This window comes from Ahaetulla prasina, chromosome 3 (genome assembly GCF_028640845.1).
Source record: "Ahaetulla prasina isolate Xishuangbanna chromosome 3, ASM2864084v1, whole genome shotgun sequence".
Lineage (NCBI taxonomy): Eukaryota > Metazoa > Chordata > Lepidosauria > Squamata > Colubridae > Ahaetulla > Ahaetulla prasina.
In genome coordinates, this window is record NC_080541.1 from 142,940,536 (window position 1) to 142,956,094 (window position 15,559).

The following is a 15,559-nucleotide window of genomic DNA, read 5'->3' on the forward strand; positions in this document are numbered from 1 at the left end:
CTTGGTTAATTTAAACTAACATGTTTCCCCAAAGATAAGATCTATCCAGAAAATAAGCCTTAGACTGATTTTAAGTGTGTTTCTAATATAGATCCTACCTCCAAAATAAGCCCTAGTGAAGGAGGGCATGGCCAGCAGCAACTGCAACCCATGCAGCAGAGGTGAGTTGATTACCTGCCCAACAACAGGCAGAGGCGGGGGGGAGGCAGGCAATCTGGACGTGCCGTTCGGGCCATCAGAAAGCCAAAAGTCGATAAGCAGCAACTGCTAGTTCGGCCCACCAACTCTTTGCTTTCCCACGATCCACGCGACACGTCTGGATTGCCTGCCTCTCCCCCCGTGCCTCTGCCTCCATCTGCTGCTTGGATAGGGATTCAACTCACCTGCGCTTTGGGGCTGTACAGCCCCAGAATGCGGCAACCAAGGGCTGCAGCTGCTGCAAGATATCGTTGATCCCCGCGTGCTTGCCACCTCTTCTGCGTGTGGGGAGTCCAGCCAGGCTGATCACCCTGAAATCGTGTTTCCCCAAAAATAAGCCCTAGTGCTTATTTTGAAGCCCCCCCCCCCAAAATATAAGACCAGGTCTTATTTTCAGGGAAACATGGAAGTTCGTTTTGAGCTATACTGCTTATAATGATCAACTGCAAGAAGTATTTTAATAGGCTTATCTTATGCACTTGAGCCAACGTATCAGTCATTAACAGATACATAGAAGGAATATTAATATTTCATTTGATTATCCAACATTTATTTCCCTTCTTCCATAGGAACTCATTTGAACTGATCAGGCACCTCATTCTGAATTGGGGATTCAGCTTTCTGCTTTGAATCCAACCATCTAACCAGTCTGTGTTCCTTATTAAGCATTATTGTTTTCAATTGTGCTAAAGACAAAATCATCTCAGATTGCAAAATAACCACCGCAGTTATTTATACCATTTCAAAGCTAAAATACAAGCAGCAACAATTCTTAGGCGATGAAGACAGTTACGTAAAATAGAAAAAATATGACAGCCTCAGGGGAAATAAGCAGAGTACTTTCTAGAGCAGTGTTTCTCAACCTTGGCAATTTTAAGATATATGAGATTCACCAGCTAGCAAGTTAAAATGTTGGTTCAAAGTGTTGGCTATAGCAAATGATCATTCAGCATCCATTCTGATTGGAAGAACTGCATGCAGCGTTGATGGAGGGAGCTGGGCTATGCATCAGCTTTGTAATATTCCATGCAACCAAAAAGTAATGTTCTAATAAGAGTCTCTCTCTTTTGCAGGTGTTTTTGATAGAATATACGGGCCCACTGTTCATCTATTTTGTGTTTTATCTCCGTATGCCTTTTATCTATGGCCAGGAAGACAGATTTACTTCAGGCCGACATCCAGTAGTTAAGTGAGTCAAAATAAGTGTTTATTTTGGGGCATCACAGCTTTATGCCAAATGTCTTGCCCGATTTGTCTTTTTAGTTTTCTGAAACGCTTTTATCTTGCTGTTTCTAGCTTGGCATGTATCTGCCATTCTTTCCACTACATCAAAAGGTTGATTGAAACAATATTTGTTCATCGGTTCTCCCATGGGACTATGCCACTGAGGAATATTGTTAAGGTAAATTGTCACAAAATCTACTTGCAGCCCTTGAATGCGATCTAATCTGGCCACTCCCTATAGGAGCCCAGTTTGTGATAACAACTTTGGGCCATAAATGATGCTCTTCAAAATGAGGAACTGTTCTCTGTTAGCATTTAACATCCGCTACTGAAATCTGCCATTCCAAATTTTTGTTGCAAAACATGGGACTGCGATATCTGATCTTTTGTCCTCTAGCCAAGTGGGAAGATGCTCCTTGAGAGTGGCTTTCCTCCTAGGACATGCTCTCCTGTTAAGACTGTGGAGTCAGTGGGTTTATTAGAATTACAGGGGCTATACTTGACCACGCTGATGCTTGAGTTGGCCTGCAGCTAACTTCACAATAGCAAGGTATATTTAAGATATATTTTTTTAAAAAATGTACTCCTAGATTTCAGCTCCATCAGCAAAACCAAGGGAATTTCTGGTTCATTAAAATATTGCAAACTTGCAACTATCCTTTTGTAGAAAAAATTTGGACTTGGGACTATTTGCAAAATGTAACTTGATGCGCCTTCTCCTGGGACTGAACCATTCCAAATGCTTGTGGGGGATTGATTTGAATCCTTTGCTATGTTAAACATTCTTGAAGGAGGAAATGAAGTACAATAGATTGAAAATGAGGCTAAAATAGTTCTCTCTGGCTTTGTGTGTGTGTGTGTTTATTTTAAGGAACAAAATGATCAATCGCACAATCCCGCTCAATTCTGAGTTACCCTGAGCCAAAATAGGTGTTTCTGAACTTATAATTTGATCCTTAAATTAAGTGTTCCTTTGGGCGTTTCTGGAGGTATTGAATGATTTAAGAAGAACAATGTAGCTAATAAATGTAGTGGGCTTTTTTTTTTAAAAAAATGGTTAGAGTTAGGGTTGGTATATATGGTATATAATAGACCTGTAATTTTTCTTATAACATCAGATTGAGGATTGATTCAAATCTGGGTACTATTCCAAAATCTAAGCCATTTTACCATATTGATATAAACATTGCATTTTTTAATGTATAATAGAGAGCCTTTGATTATTGTCACCCATGTGGATTTTGGACTTCTATGATATTTTCCCCCTATCTTTTGCTGTGGTGGGAGATGCACGTAAAATAATCACTGTCTCTGATACATATAATATATCCAGATCAGATCACATTGTTTGTAAATAGTTGCTAATTTCCATTTGATCTTGTATATAGAATTCTTGGGATAGGGATACTGTTCCAAATTAAAAATACGGTGACCCTGGCAAAGATATAATAATTCTTTAGGGCTTTAAGTGCTCTTAGTAGGCAGTTGTTTCTCATTAAGATTTTTGTTTCCTGATCCTGCATCTGAAGAATAAACTATCCAGTGGCAGCTGGCCAGTTCTTTCATTAGTTCTTTCAGTCTCCCCTGAAACAAACCACTTACTGTAGAATCTCTTACTATTTGACCCGGATTATGTTCTTGAGATATAACACGTGTTCTGCTTGAATCTGGTTGATTGCATTAATTAGAGCATTTGCTGCTGTATTTTTTTCAATGCGAGAGACAGTTTTTAACACACGTTTTTCTGCCACTGGAGAACATTGGGATAAATGAGGACAAACGTAGCTATTCTCCAGGGACAGCCTTTTTCTGGCGGTTCAGATTATGTCTCGGAGCCCATGATGCAAGAAAATGCCCTTTTAATTTCTGCCTAATTAACACCATGAAAAAGATTTTGAGATTTCCCTCCCTCTCTTCTCTCTCCCTCTTTCCCTCCCTCCCTCTATCTCTCTCTGGTCTGTAGTTATGCAGCATTTACAGGCAATATTATTTGCAGGACCACTTTTTCCCAGATCTTGCTATTATGGTCCATTGGATCTAGGAGGAGAGGCATAGCTGTGGGTCCTGTCAATCAAGAATGTCAACTTGTGAGACCCAGGGAGAGGGCTTGTTTTTCTGTTGCTATGTTGCCCTTTGGAATACCATTTCCCTTAAGATTAGGTGGCCCTGTTCCTTCCGGCTTTTTGGAAGGCTTTCAACACACGGATCTGTTTCAAAACATGGATTGTTAGAACCTGTACGGTAATTGCTATTTGCCTAGATTGGTTTGGCTTCTTGACTGTTGTCTGTTTTACATTGCATGATTTGTATTTTTTAAATGTTCCACGTTGCAGAATCACTATTGTATATATATCAAACAAATAAACAAGTAAGGACCTTTACTATTTCTCTCCTGCCTTATTTTTTTTTTTTTTAGAATAGAATAGAATTTTTTGTTGGCCAAGTGTGATTGGACACACAAGGAATTTGTCTTGGTGCATATGCTCTCAGTGTAAATAAAATAAAAGATACCTTCATCAAGGTACAACACTTACAACACTTAATGATAGTCATGGAGTAATGATAGTCATAGAGTACAAATTTAACACTTAATGATATAACACTTAATGATAGTGATAGGCTACAATTAAGCAATCAGGAAACAATCAATTACAGTATAAATCGTAAGGATACAAGCAACAAAGTTACAGTCATAAGTGGAAGGAGATTGGTGATGGAACGATGAGAAGATTAATAGTAGTGCAGACTTAGTAAATAGTTTGACAGTGCTGAGGGAATTATTTGTTTAGCAGAGTGATGGTGTTGGGGAAGAAACTGTTCTTTTAATAAATCAACTCAAGGCAGCAAACATATTTAAGCAAGTACTTTAAGGATGCATTCAGCTCTAGTCAAGAAGTCAATTATTGATGCTGGCTCAGGATGTGAGGCCTGTAATCAAACTTCTAGATCATCATTTCTCAACCCTGCTGGCTTGGGAATTCTAGTTGAAGAAGGAGTTGAAGTCCACACATCTTAAAGTTGTCTGGGTTGAGAAACCCTTATGTAGACAACTGTTTGGAGGGGGCTGAAAAAACAGTAAGAAGCCAGAATGATTTAAGAGAAGGATGGTTTGAAAGTGCTTATTTTCTGTTACCCTTATAGAGCAGATTCAGGAATTGCTGTCGTACAAAGTTAGTGTAGTTGAATTTAAAAGTGGAAAAATGACTGTGTATGGCATTGGTCGGTTAAAAGTGACATTATAAATATACTATTACCTATTTTCATCTTCTGATCTGAAGAGGGGAGATTGTTTCTTTCTAAAATGTGAAGAGGCAAAAATCTTTCAGGTATAATTATTTTCACAGTAAACGCCACTTTTTTTGATTAACGGTAGCCATGTCCAAATAGCTTCTTAATGGGGCTTCTATTGTGTTAGTAATCAGCAGTGTTGGTGATTGGAGAGGGAAAGGCAGAGCGGCTCAAAACGAAGAAAGCAGTTTTGCAATGCAAACCGCAGTCTCTATCTCTGTTGCAGGGTCACTCATGCCTAAAAAGGGCAGCGCTTGCTATATGACTCTGAAAGCTAAGAGAGGGAGGCTGTCTTTGTGTGTACAAAGTTAACACACAATTTTTTCATTTTCTAAAGGCTCCTTTTCTCCCTTTATTCACTGCAGGAGGGAAGATTTCCTGCAAATATAATATTTTTCTAGATCATCGTGCCAGGCTTATTTTTCCTTTGACGTCGCTGAGGTTCTTTTAGCTGGTTGTAAAAAAGGCTACATATGCTAGCTGAACCGTACTGTAAGAGGCAAGATTTTAGATATTTGTTCTGTTGGAAGAAGAGGCAGTATTATAAAAATGGGACATAAGGTCAATAAGTTGTTTTGGCTTGTGTAGGATTATGGGTTGGCAGCTTTTAATCAGCTGCACTCTAACATAAGATTCATTTCTAGGCACAATTACGATGCTGACACTGAGCCTTCAAGCTCTTTACAGTTGGGGTATTGGTACTTAGATTTCCTACTGGTATTTAAACTATCTGCTACTCATTTCACCCACACATTCCACTTTCATGATGCAGTCTTGTGGCCCCTGAACTATTGAACCTAAATTCTTTCCTACCTGCTTCTAACGTGGAATTCATAGAATAGAATTCTCAGAATTTTAGAATTCTCAGGAAATTCTAAAAGAGGTAGCTGGAGCAATGGACCTGCCCTCATGTCAAACCTGACTCATCCCATAGTTGCCTGTACCTGCTTTCGCTTGCAGCTTTGCCAGACAACGACGGGAGGAGGGTGGTAAGTTCCTAAGGGTGGAGGGAGGTTGTGACATGTAAGTGATCTGTCTGTTGCCGGAAATACATTATCTAACAGGGCCAAGTGACGAAGAATTGTTTGATTGAAGCAGGCAGCTTTTGTTGTGTCTTGTCCGCTCTCACCGCAGCCGGGGTCTGCTTATCTGCTCCCGAACACGGAGGAATGTATGCCTCCCGGCCCCAGTTCTGGCTCCATGCCCAGACAAGCTGCAGAGGGGGAGACACCTCCCGGTCCCAGCCCTGGCTCCATGCCCAAGCAGGCTGCAGAGGAGGGAGCACCCCCCGGCCCCAGCCCTGGCTCCATGCCCAGGCAAACGGAGCAGCTAGACCCCTCCCCCTCCTCCACAGCATGTGTGCCTGAGGAAAGTTTACTTCCAACAGCTGCTGATTGGAGTGACCCTCGCATCAGAAGATTGGATAGGCGGAGGCAACAGAAGGAAGGGAGGGGCAGGCCTTAATGAGTGCTGAGTCATGGAGCCACACCCCATGGCCTATATAAAGGATCTGCTTTCTGGCAGTCTCGGAGTCAGGCAAAGTCGAACTTATCTTGCTGAAGTCACTTACTGGTCTCCTGCCTGCTCTGAGGACTTTGCTAGGACTTTGGGCAGAGCTGCAGAGGCAAGCCTGATTCGGATTTCCCTGACCCGGCCGTCAGCGGAGGAGTGGGACACGACAGCTTTTCCCAAAGCAAAAGAATACATTTGGTGAACTATAAACTGTGGGTGGCCTGGAGGGGAAAAGGGGAGATACCATTACCTATGTGGGTTTTCGTGGAAAATCTCAGAACTGACTTTGCTTCTGCTGTGCCTAGATGGATTTTTCAAGAAAGCTACACTCTTGGTTAATTTAAAAAGCCAGGAGTTTCTTTTGTTGAATGTGCCAAACGGGATGGTTGATACCTCAGCTATATCTCTAGATACCAAGAAAATTAAGAACAACTCAGAAACTGATTTAAGTTTATCCTGTTCCACAGATTTTGTTTGTTTACATAAACTCACAGATCCCTTCATATCCTGCTAGTTGAATGGCTATCAAGTCTGTGTTTCAAAAGTAAACACTCTCACACAAATTTTAGGTTTCATACACCCATTGATATCCATAGCTCCTATTGCTATTTTTTAAATAAAAAGGACAAAATTAGTGTCACATCATCACAAGCCAAACTCCACTTCTTTTGGACATTTATGCAATATCACAACGTATATACAAAATGTTGGGGTTTACAACACAATGCTGTTTTTATCAGACAGATCTCTAACCTATATCCACCTACTTCTTCAATTTGTCTTTGTGAAATGCTAGAAGATCCTGATGCTTGAATTTAACAGTGCAGCTATTATTTATAGATAAACACTAGCATAGGTTGATTTTGTCTGAAATAAGATGTAAGAAATAGTATTAATTTGCTTGAAGAATTTAAAGTCTATAGTTGTGCTGAATAAAATTGCCCCACTTACCATCATAGATTAGAGAAGTTTGTGCCTCTAAAATATTCTGTATTAAAAATTTACCAAACTGAGGGTCATATTTAGTGAGCTCACTTCCAGAATGTTATAAATACTGTATGTCTATTACAGCAAGGTCTATATTTTTAAAAAGTGCTACTAGGAATGTGAGATAAGTGTTTTTAAACATTTAAACAGCATTTACTGTTTAAAAAATCTCTTTCTTTTAAATGTTGTCAAAAAAACTATTTTTGGTAGCATTAATACTATAAATTGTTAGAAAATAAGAATAAACTGAATTTTTTGTAGACTAAGTCATAGGGAAAGCACACCAATTTATTTCTTTGCACTTCATTTAAATCTTGTCATATAAACTATTTTTCGTAGCATTAATACTGCAAATTGTTAGGAAATAATAATAAAAGGACATTTTTGTAGACTGAAAGTCATGGGGAAAGCATAATTTGTTTCTTTGCACTTTATTCACATATATTTATTTCTTTGGTTCTGAGGAACAAAATAATGGGAAAGTTCTGAATTACATTTGAATCACTTAACTGGGGAAAAAGTCAAATTGGGGATACTGTTATAATGGAGGAAACATAATTTCCCTGTATTTTGTTAATATAACTTAAGAACTAATTCTTCTTTGAATATGTAGTACCTGCTCGCATTCTGTTTATATACATTAGGATTAGATAAAGAATTTGAACTGATAACATAGTGCACACACACTATATTTTCTATAGATCTCTTTAATATAAATTAACAAAAATATAAATGACTTGTTTTACAGAATTGTTTCTATTACTGGGGATTTGCTGCCTGGCTTGCTTTTTATATCAATCACCCTCTTTACACACCACCATGTAAGTAGCAAAAAATTAATAATAAAAAAAATCATTTGAATGTTTCACTCAGCTGAACCTTCATAAATATTTTCTTCTGCAGATTATGGACAAAAACAAGTCAATTTCGCCCTGATCGTGTTCCTGGTAAGTATATTGCAAATTTAAAAATATATAGTAAGAAACATTTATAATTTTTCATTGCAATTTAATTGTCGCCTTTAGTTAGTATGATTCTAGCATAATATTGGCATGCTGGTGTGATGAATCTAAACTCTTGCCAGTAACAGACCAGTAGTGAGCCAGTTTGGTGTAGTGGCCAAGGCACCAGGCTGGAATCCAGGAGACTGTGAGTTATAGTCCTGTCTTAGGCCCAAAGCCAGCTGAATGACCTTGAGCCAGTCACTTGCTCTCAGCCCCAGGAATAAGGCTACTTTCAAATTTTGCCAAGAAAACTGCAATTTTCACCCACACTCAAAAGTCTCAAAACAACAGACCAGGAACTGAAGGCCAGAGACATTCTCATTTCTCTGTCTTCTTTTTTCTTTTTCTTTTCTTTTATTCCCATTGCAGCCAATGATAGAAAGTATATTTAAGACAGTTTTAAAGCAGATACATATTTCCTATATATTAGGTGTCATGGAGAAGAGACACTCTGCTATTGCTTTTTAGTGTTTTCCAACATTTTTTTTTCGAAAACTAGTTAGAGGCATTTGGAAAGAAAAATGGAAGTAGTAGTTTACTTATTTTTAGAATTTATATCGGTTTATCTGCATTCTCTTCCTATTGTTACCCTTTGCAATAAGGAACAGGTATCTGAAGTTTGTCTCCATACATGACATATGAGATTGAGCATTGTCCTGGAAACTATGTTGCAAACGTCAAATAAATTAAGAGAGTGTATTGTGAGCGAATCTGTTTTGAATTAGAAGTTGTCTTGGTAGAGAGCCAGTAAGGAAAAAAGAGGGTGGAAAGAGAGGAGCAAGATAAAATGAATGGAAATAAAAGAACAACCTTAATAAAAAATTATTGTGTTTTTAAAGTGAATGCTTTACAAAAGAGCTTACTGTGATGTAGTAGTTACAGGAAGTTTTTTTTTCCATCTGACCAAGGAGCTTGCTGGTTGGTTTTCAGTCACTCACGTTTTCACAGCCAAACAGCATTATTATGAGAATAAAATTAGGGTATACCACTTTCCATGTTTCAAAGGAGTCACCTCCAAACAATGCCTTATGTGTGTGACATCTTCAGGGTTTGTGTGGAGCTTGTCTTCTTGTCTTTAATAAGGCAAGACACATGTGCCACACAAATTTCTGCATACTAGGATATTGTTTCTAGTAATTCTCTGGATGTTTATATACTACTGGCAACTTTCTGAACTAATTTACACTAATTGGTATGTAATCAGAACACTTTGGCAGAAACTAGAGGCTCGCATGTGGTTTTAGCAAGGCTATTTGAGCCCTGTCCTTTAGTTTAGAAGAAAATTATCATGGTCAGATAGATCTTTTAGCTCTTCCCAGAGACCTAGCCTGGGTTTTTTTCCTGCGCTGGGTCTTTTCTGTGATGTGCATGTTTTTATCATTAGCCTCAATTATGTGTTATGTCTTTGATTTTGTTGGGTTATTGTGTACTATATTTATAATGTTATACAGCTATAATTTATAATTTATAAGGCTGCCCTTCTCAAAAATTCTGAGAAGGGCAGCCTTATAAATCTTATGAATTAAGAAAATAAATGTGCATTAAAACTGCTAATATGATAACAGGCTTAAAGCGAAAAACAGAATAATTTCTTTCCATATCTTAGCTACACAATACAAAAACAGTATATATTATGAAAGTGTGGCTAGTAACTTGACTATTTGCAAACATTGCAATTACCTTACCCTTTTAGAATGTTCAAAGGAAGAAACTTTATTTAAAATTAGTTAAGTACATAGGGTATTCTACGCATGTTTTAAGAGTTTCCAAATAAGGGCAATAAATAGAATAGAATAGAATAGAATAGAATAGAATAGAATAGAATAGAATAGAATAGAATAGAATAGAATAGGAATTTTTTATTAGCCAAGTGTGATTGGACACACAAGGAATTTGTCTTGGTGCATATGCTCTCAGTGTACATAAAAGAAAAGATACGTTCATCAAGGTACAACATTTACAACACAAATGATGGTCAATGTATCAATATAAATCATAAGGATTGCCAGCAACAAAGTTACAGTCATACAGTCATAAGTGGAAAGAGATTAGTGATGGGAACGATGAGAAGATCAATAGTAGTGCAGATTTAGTAAATAGTTTGACAGTGTTGAGGGAATTATTTGTTTAGCAGAGTGATGGCCTTCGGGGAAAAACTGTTCTTATGTCTAGTTGTTCTGGTGTGCAGTGCTCTATAGCGTCGTTTTGAGGATAGGAGTTGAAACAGTTTATGTCCTGGATGTGAGGGATCTGTAAATATTTTCACGGCCCTCTTCCTGATTCGTGCAACAGGTCCTCAATGGAAGGCAGGTTGGTAGCAATTTATGGTTTATGAGGTCTGCAGTCATCTGCAGAAGCATTTTCCTTCAGTGTGAATGAACAATGTATTGTTCTTCATTTCTTAAAGCAATGAAGGGTTTTATTTTTATGCAGAAACACAAAGCTTCAATGTGTTGCTAGAGAATCATCTGGGTGCTTCCCATAGGAACGCACAATTTCAGTGCCCAGCTGTCAAGTGGAGCGGTTGAGATATAGCACAGAGGTTGACAGAGCTAGCAAAATACATTGTACATTGTAAGCCGCCCTGAGTCTTTGGAGAAGGGCGGGGTATAAATGTAAACAAAAAAAAAAATAGCTCTTCCTCAGATTTTGAATAATTTGTAACAACTGAAGCTTTATAGGTAGTCCTCAATTTCAATTTCAATCTTCAATCACAATAATACAAGAGAAAACAATAGATTCAAGCTAAATGTCAACCGCTTCAAACTTGATTGCAGAAAATATGACTTCTGTAACAGAGTTGTTAACGCTTGGAACTCACTACCTGACTCTATAGTCTCTACTCAAAATCCCAAAAACTTCAACCAAAAACTGTCTACTATTGACCTCACCCCATTCCTAAGAGGACTATAAGGGGCGTGCATAAGAGCACAAAAGTGCCTACCGTTCCTGTCCTATTGTTCCCTTTCATTATATCAAATTAATATAGTTATTGCATACTTTTACTTATATATATGTTTTTCTTTTATAATGTGTTGTTGTTTTATGTTGATGTTTACGCATACTATTGTGACAAAATAAATAAATTAAAAATTAAAAAAACAATTTATGACCATTCAAAGCTATATGCGTTGAAAAAAAGTGACTTATGATTGATCCTTGCCCTTAAAACTGATGCAGTCTTCCTGTGATCACTATCTAAATTTGGAGCCTGTCAAGTGGCATCCATTTACGGCAACTACAATATACTGATCAGAGGTGGGTTTCAGCAGGTACTGACTAGTTCTGGAGAACTGGTAGCGGAAATTTTGAGTAGTTTGGAGAATCGGTAGTAAAAATTCTGACTGGCCGCATCCCCATCTCAAGTCCCATCTATTCAGGAGGAAACAGGGATTTTGCAGTAACCTTCCCATGGAGTGGGGAGGGAATGGGGATTTTACAGTATCCTTCCCCTCCCATGCCCACCAAGCTACACCCCCAGAACCGGTAGTAAAAAAATTGAAACCCACCATTGGTACTGCTGTCATGTAATAGTCAGTTGCAACCTTCCCAGAGAGCTTCTAACAAGCAAAGTCCATGAGGGAAGCTGGGTTTAGTTAATGATCATGTGATTCACTGAATGGCCATGGCAAAAAAGGTGGTAAAATCAGGCAAAATTCATTTTGTGACCGCACTGCTTAGTGATAGAGGTTCCAGCCCCAATTGTGTTGTAAGTCAAGGACTACCTGTATTTGAAGATGTGTCAAAAAAGGTGTAACACCATGCAGTCCAGAGGTACCATGGTGTAAACCAGGGGTGTCCAAACTTGGCCCTTTGAAGAGTGGTGGACTTCAACTCCCAGAATTCCCCAGCCAGCATGAGCTATAAATTTAAGCAAGTTGCTAGTTGGAGAATTCTGGGAGTTGAAGTCCACCACTCTCCAAAGGGCCAAGTTTGGACACCCCTGGTGTAAACAGACATTAGATTTCGCTTTTAAAATAGGACAAAACAGATGAGATTTTAAAGGAATTCTTCCCTAATTGGTTTCTTCCAGATGTGTTGGGGCTCTCTGTGAATTCACACTCAGAATGGGAGCCCAATCTATCTGAAGTGGACCAAATGAGTCTTTATGAGAACTAGCTCTGTCGAATTAGGGGAAAAAAATATACTGAGAGCCCTCATCTGTATTTAAACTGCCTTTTCTTTCATTGTCTCTATTTTCATCCACTTTCTCATTCTCTCTCATTGCAGACTTGTGAAGCTGGAAACTTTTCTATCCATGTTACACTTAGTAATCTGAGAAGAGATGGAAAAAGCTGAGTGTTTTGCTTCTAATTAAATACTGTCGGGTTACTGTTGACTTACATTTATATTGAATAAATTTAGAGGTGAATAGCGGGAGTCTTGCAAAGAGCTCTTCCATGAATCTGGCTGATCGCAACAGAGTGCTGTACAAAGTAAAACAAGATAAATATGGCTGTAAGAAAATGTTATAGTGTGGAACATTTCCTGCTTTGGGTTTTAGTTCCTCCAGGATTTTGTGGTCTGTCTATTGTGTATCTCCATTCCTACTTTTCCGCAAGATTCAGCAACTTTTGTCCCATGAGCAATGCTTACTTGTTATAACCTCTTTTTTTCCAATCTCATCTTCTGCCCCAGTAATAGGAGAAGAAGTCTGTCTCCTTTTTTTCTTTCTGATTGAGCTATCTTTGATCAACATACTATCATTACAGGTCATCCTCGACTTACAGCAGTTTGTTTAATGACCGGTCAAAGTTACAGCGGCACTGAAAAAAGTGACTTATGACCATTTTTCACATGTACAACCCATGGTCGTGTGATCAAAAAAAATCAGATAATTGCCAATTGGTTCACATTTATCGTGGTTGCAATGTCCTAAGGTCATGTGATCAACTTTTGCGACCTTCTAACAAGCAAAGTCAATGGGCAAGACAGATTCATTTAACAACCGGGTTACTAACTTAACTGCAATGATTCACTTACCACTGTGGCAAGGAATGTCGTAAAATGAGGCAAAACTCACTTAACGACTCACTTAGCAACATAAATTTGTGGTCGTAAGTCGAGGACTACCTATATCATTGGGCAATTGTGAGGCTCTCAGCCCTTAGAAACATAGGCATTTCTTTGAAATTGCTTCCCCTTCTTTAACTGCTTAGCTAGAAGGGCTGGCAGTGGTGGAACCGCTGAAAGATCGATGCATTAGTTTTATATTAATCATGTAAAATGCTTTGAGAATTGAAGTATCTCTGATAGGGTAGCTCAATGAAAAAGGAAGGTGAACTATAAAATGATATGAGAATAATAATTACATCCATATTATTGAGGTGACCTACCAAGCCTTGTGCTAAAAAAAATATTGGATGTATTAAAAAAAACAAAAACCTACACAAAGCAGAGCAGGTAGTTTTAAATTTTTTGGATCTTTCAATTGATAGGATCCAAGACCTGTAAGATCCCTTATCCAACGAAGAATCCTTTCACGTGGCTATTTTATTTTGTGTCATGCCCCAATTATACCTATGAGGTAAGCATTTTTAATATTGCAAGAATTTGGTTTTGCTTGATGTATATATGCTTAACATTGCTATAGGGACACTTATTAAAACATTTGAAAGCTTGAACTGCACCCTTAAATATGTCCCTATGTATGATAAACCACCAAATTCTGTACTTCGCAGACCATGCTCAGAATACTACTTGAGAAGGGAAACTAAGAGGGAAAAAATGAATGCAGAAACATAGCGTAAGCAATAGGTGAAATTGCTGCATAGTATTTCTTGCAGATGAGGAATTGCCTCAGATTTGCTACTGTTTCAAGGACACCAGAAAAAATGAATAACATTTTTTAAAGAACTGCAAATGGAAAGGCAGACCTACTATAAAATAGTAATAAATTAGAAATGTATGTAAATAGGAACATTTGTGGAAAACAGATCATGCAGAAGCAGCTTAGACAGGTAGTTTTCTAATTTATTTTACGTGGGCCATTTGAATATATTTTAATACATCAAGCTATTTTAGCTTCACACTCTTTTTTTTATATATAAACCTGTGAAGGGGAGGAGGTAAATATTGACATACTAGGATATCTCTAGGTAATTTTGCAAGACTTACAATTCATACTACTATAATATAACAAAACTAACCAGAAATTCTCCACTTTGCTGTAGATTATATACCTAAAAAGATGTTTAGTATAATGATCAGAAATGAAATTTTATGTTGAATGTATGGGGGAGAAGAGCATGAATTACTAGTTTTTTTAAATAAATCATCAAAATTTTATTATTTTAAAACTGCTTCCAGGAAGCAAAAAAAAGCATTACAGGCAGGCAGTTGATATATAGTATTAACATTAGATCCACCTCATGAAATTCTATGATTGTGAGGCATGCCAGCTGCAGCAATAAAATTCTCAAAGCACTCTTTGTCTATGTCTTTTTACCATCATCTTCAATTAGTAGAAGTCAGTGCTTTTCTTAACGGCCCTGCCTTCACATCGTATCTCTGCCTACTAATATTTAAGAACTGTATACCTGCTTTACTTTATCTTAATTAACTTAGTTGGGAAATGTTTTCACACTCTTATCAGAAGATCTTAAACCAGAAGTTCATATATGTAGCTACGCATTTCCAAGATACTGGCTGTGTCTTTAATTAGTTGCATGTTTATGTGTTATTGCTTTTGTTTTAAACTGATAAACTGATGTTTAAAACTGATATTAAAAATAGTTATGTTTGATTATTTTAATATAAAGGGACTAGTTGTATTTAGCACTTTTAATCATGTGAAATAGTTCTAAATCTTCTTGGCCATTACAGCTGGGAACATGGATTGGTTTTACTATCATGACTCAGTGCGTTCCAGGTGAATAGCATTCTTGGTTTTAAAATTTTGGGGTATTTATTCTCAATAGAATATTTTGTAATGTTAATGACCTTTTTCTTTCTTGCAGTGGGATTGTTCACCTTGCTGTGTTTCATTCAGATGACGGTCTGGGCAAAGGACAAACACGGCACTTATATACGAGAGTTTAAAGACTACCCTAGTTTTAGAATGTCCATCATTCCTTTCTTATTATAAGAACAATATTTTTTTTCCCTTTCTGAATTATAAGCAGCAAAATGGATGGGCATCCAAGAAGACTGTTGGCATTGGAGCCAAGATATGAAAATAATTTAGATTGATTATTTCAGATGCATGTTAATACTGTGCTACAGTGAGAGGGGCTCACAATATGCAGGTTTAGCATTGATTCCTCTTTTATTTTTCATCTTATTGCCTTAAGGGTCATGAAAAACATTCATATTTTATTGCAGTTTGATCTGCCAAGGTAACAGAT

At 37.7% G+C, this 15,559-nt stretch overlaps 1 protein-coding gene across 1 annotated transcript in view; it reads left to right on the forward strand.

Moving 5' to 3' along the window:
* LOC131195570 (very-long-chain enoyl-CoA reductase-like) overlaps window positions 1-15,314 on the forward strand; it is a 40,950-nt gene extending 25,636 nt beyond the window's left edge. The window contains exons 6-13 of the mRNA XM_058177591.1: window positions 1,272-1,387; window positions 1,495-1,600; window positions 7,958-8,030; window positions 8,113-8,156; window positions 12,444-12,507; window positions 13,652-13,740; window positions 15,039-15,084; window positions 15,173-15,314. Of these exons, the coding sequence (XP_058033574.1) occupies window positions 1,272-1,387; window positions 1,495-1,600; window positions 7,958-8,030; window positions 8,113-8,156; window positions 12,444-12,507; window positions 13,652-13,740; window positions 15,039-15,084; window positions 15,173-15,300 (666 nt within the window). The 3' untranslated portion in view covers window positions 15,301-15,314. The remainder of the gene's footprint in view (window positions 1-1,271; window positions 1,388-1,494; window positions 1,601-7,957; window positions 8,031-8,112; window positions 8,157-12,443; window positions 12,508-13,651; window positions 13,741-15,038; window positions 15,085-15,172) is intronic.
* Window positions 15,315-15,559: the final 245 nt, after the last annotated feature.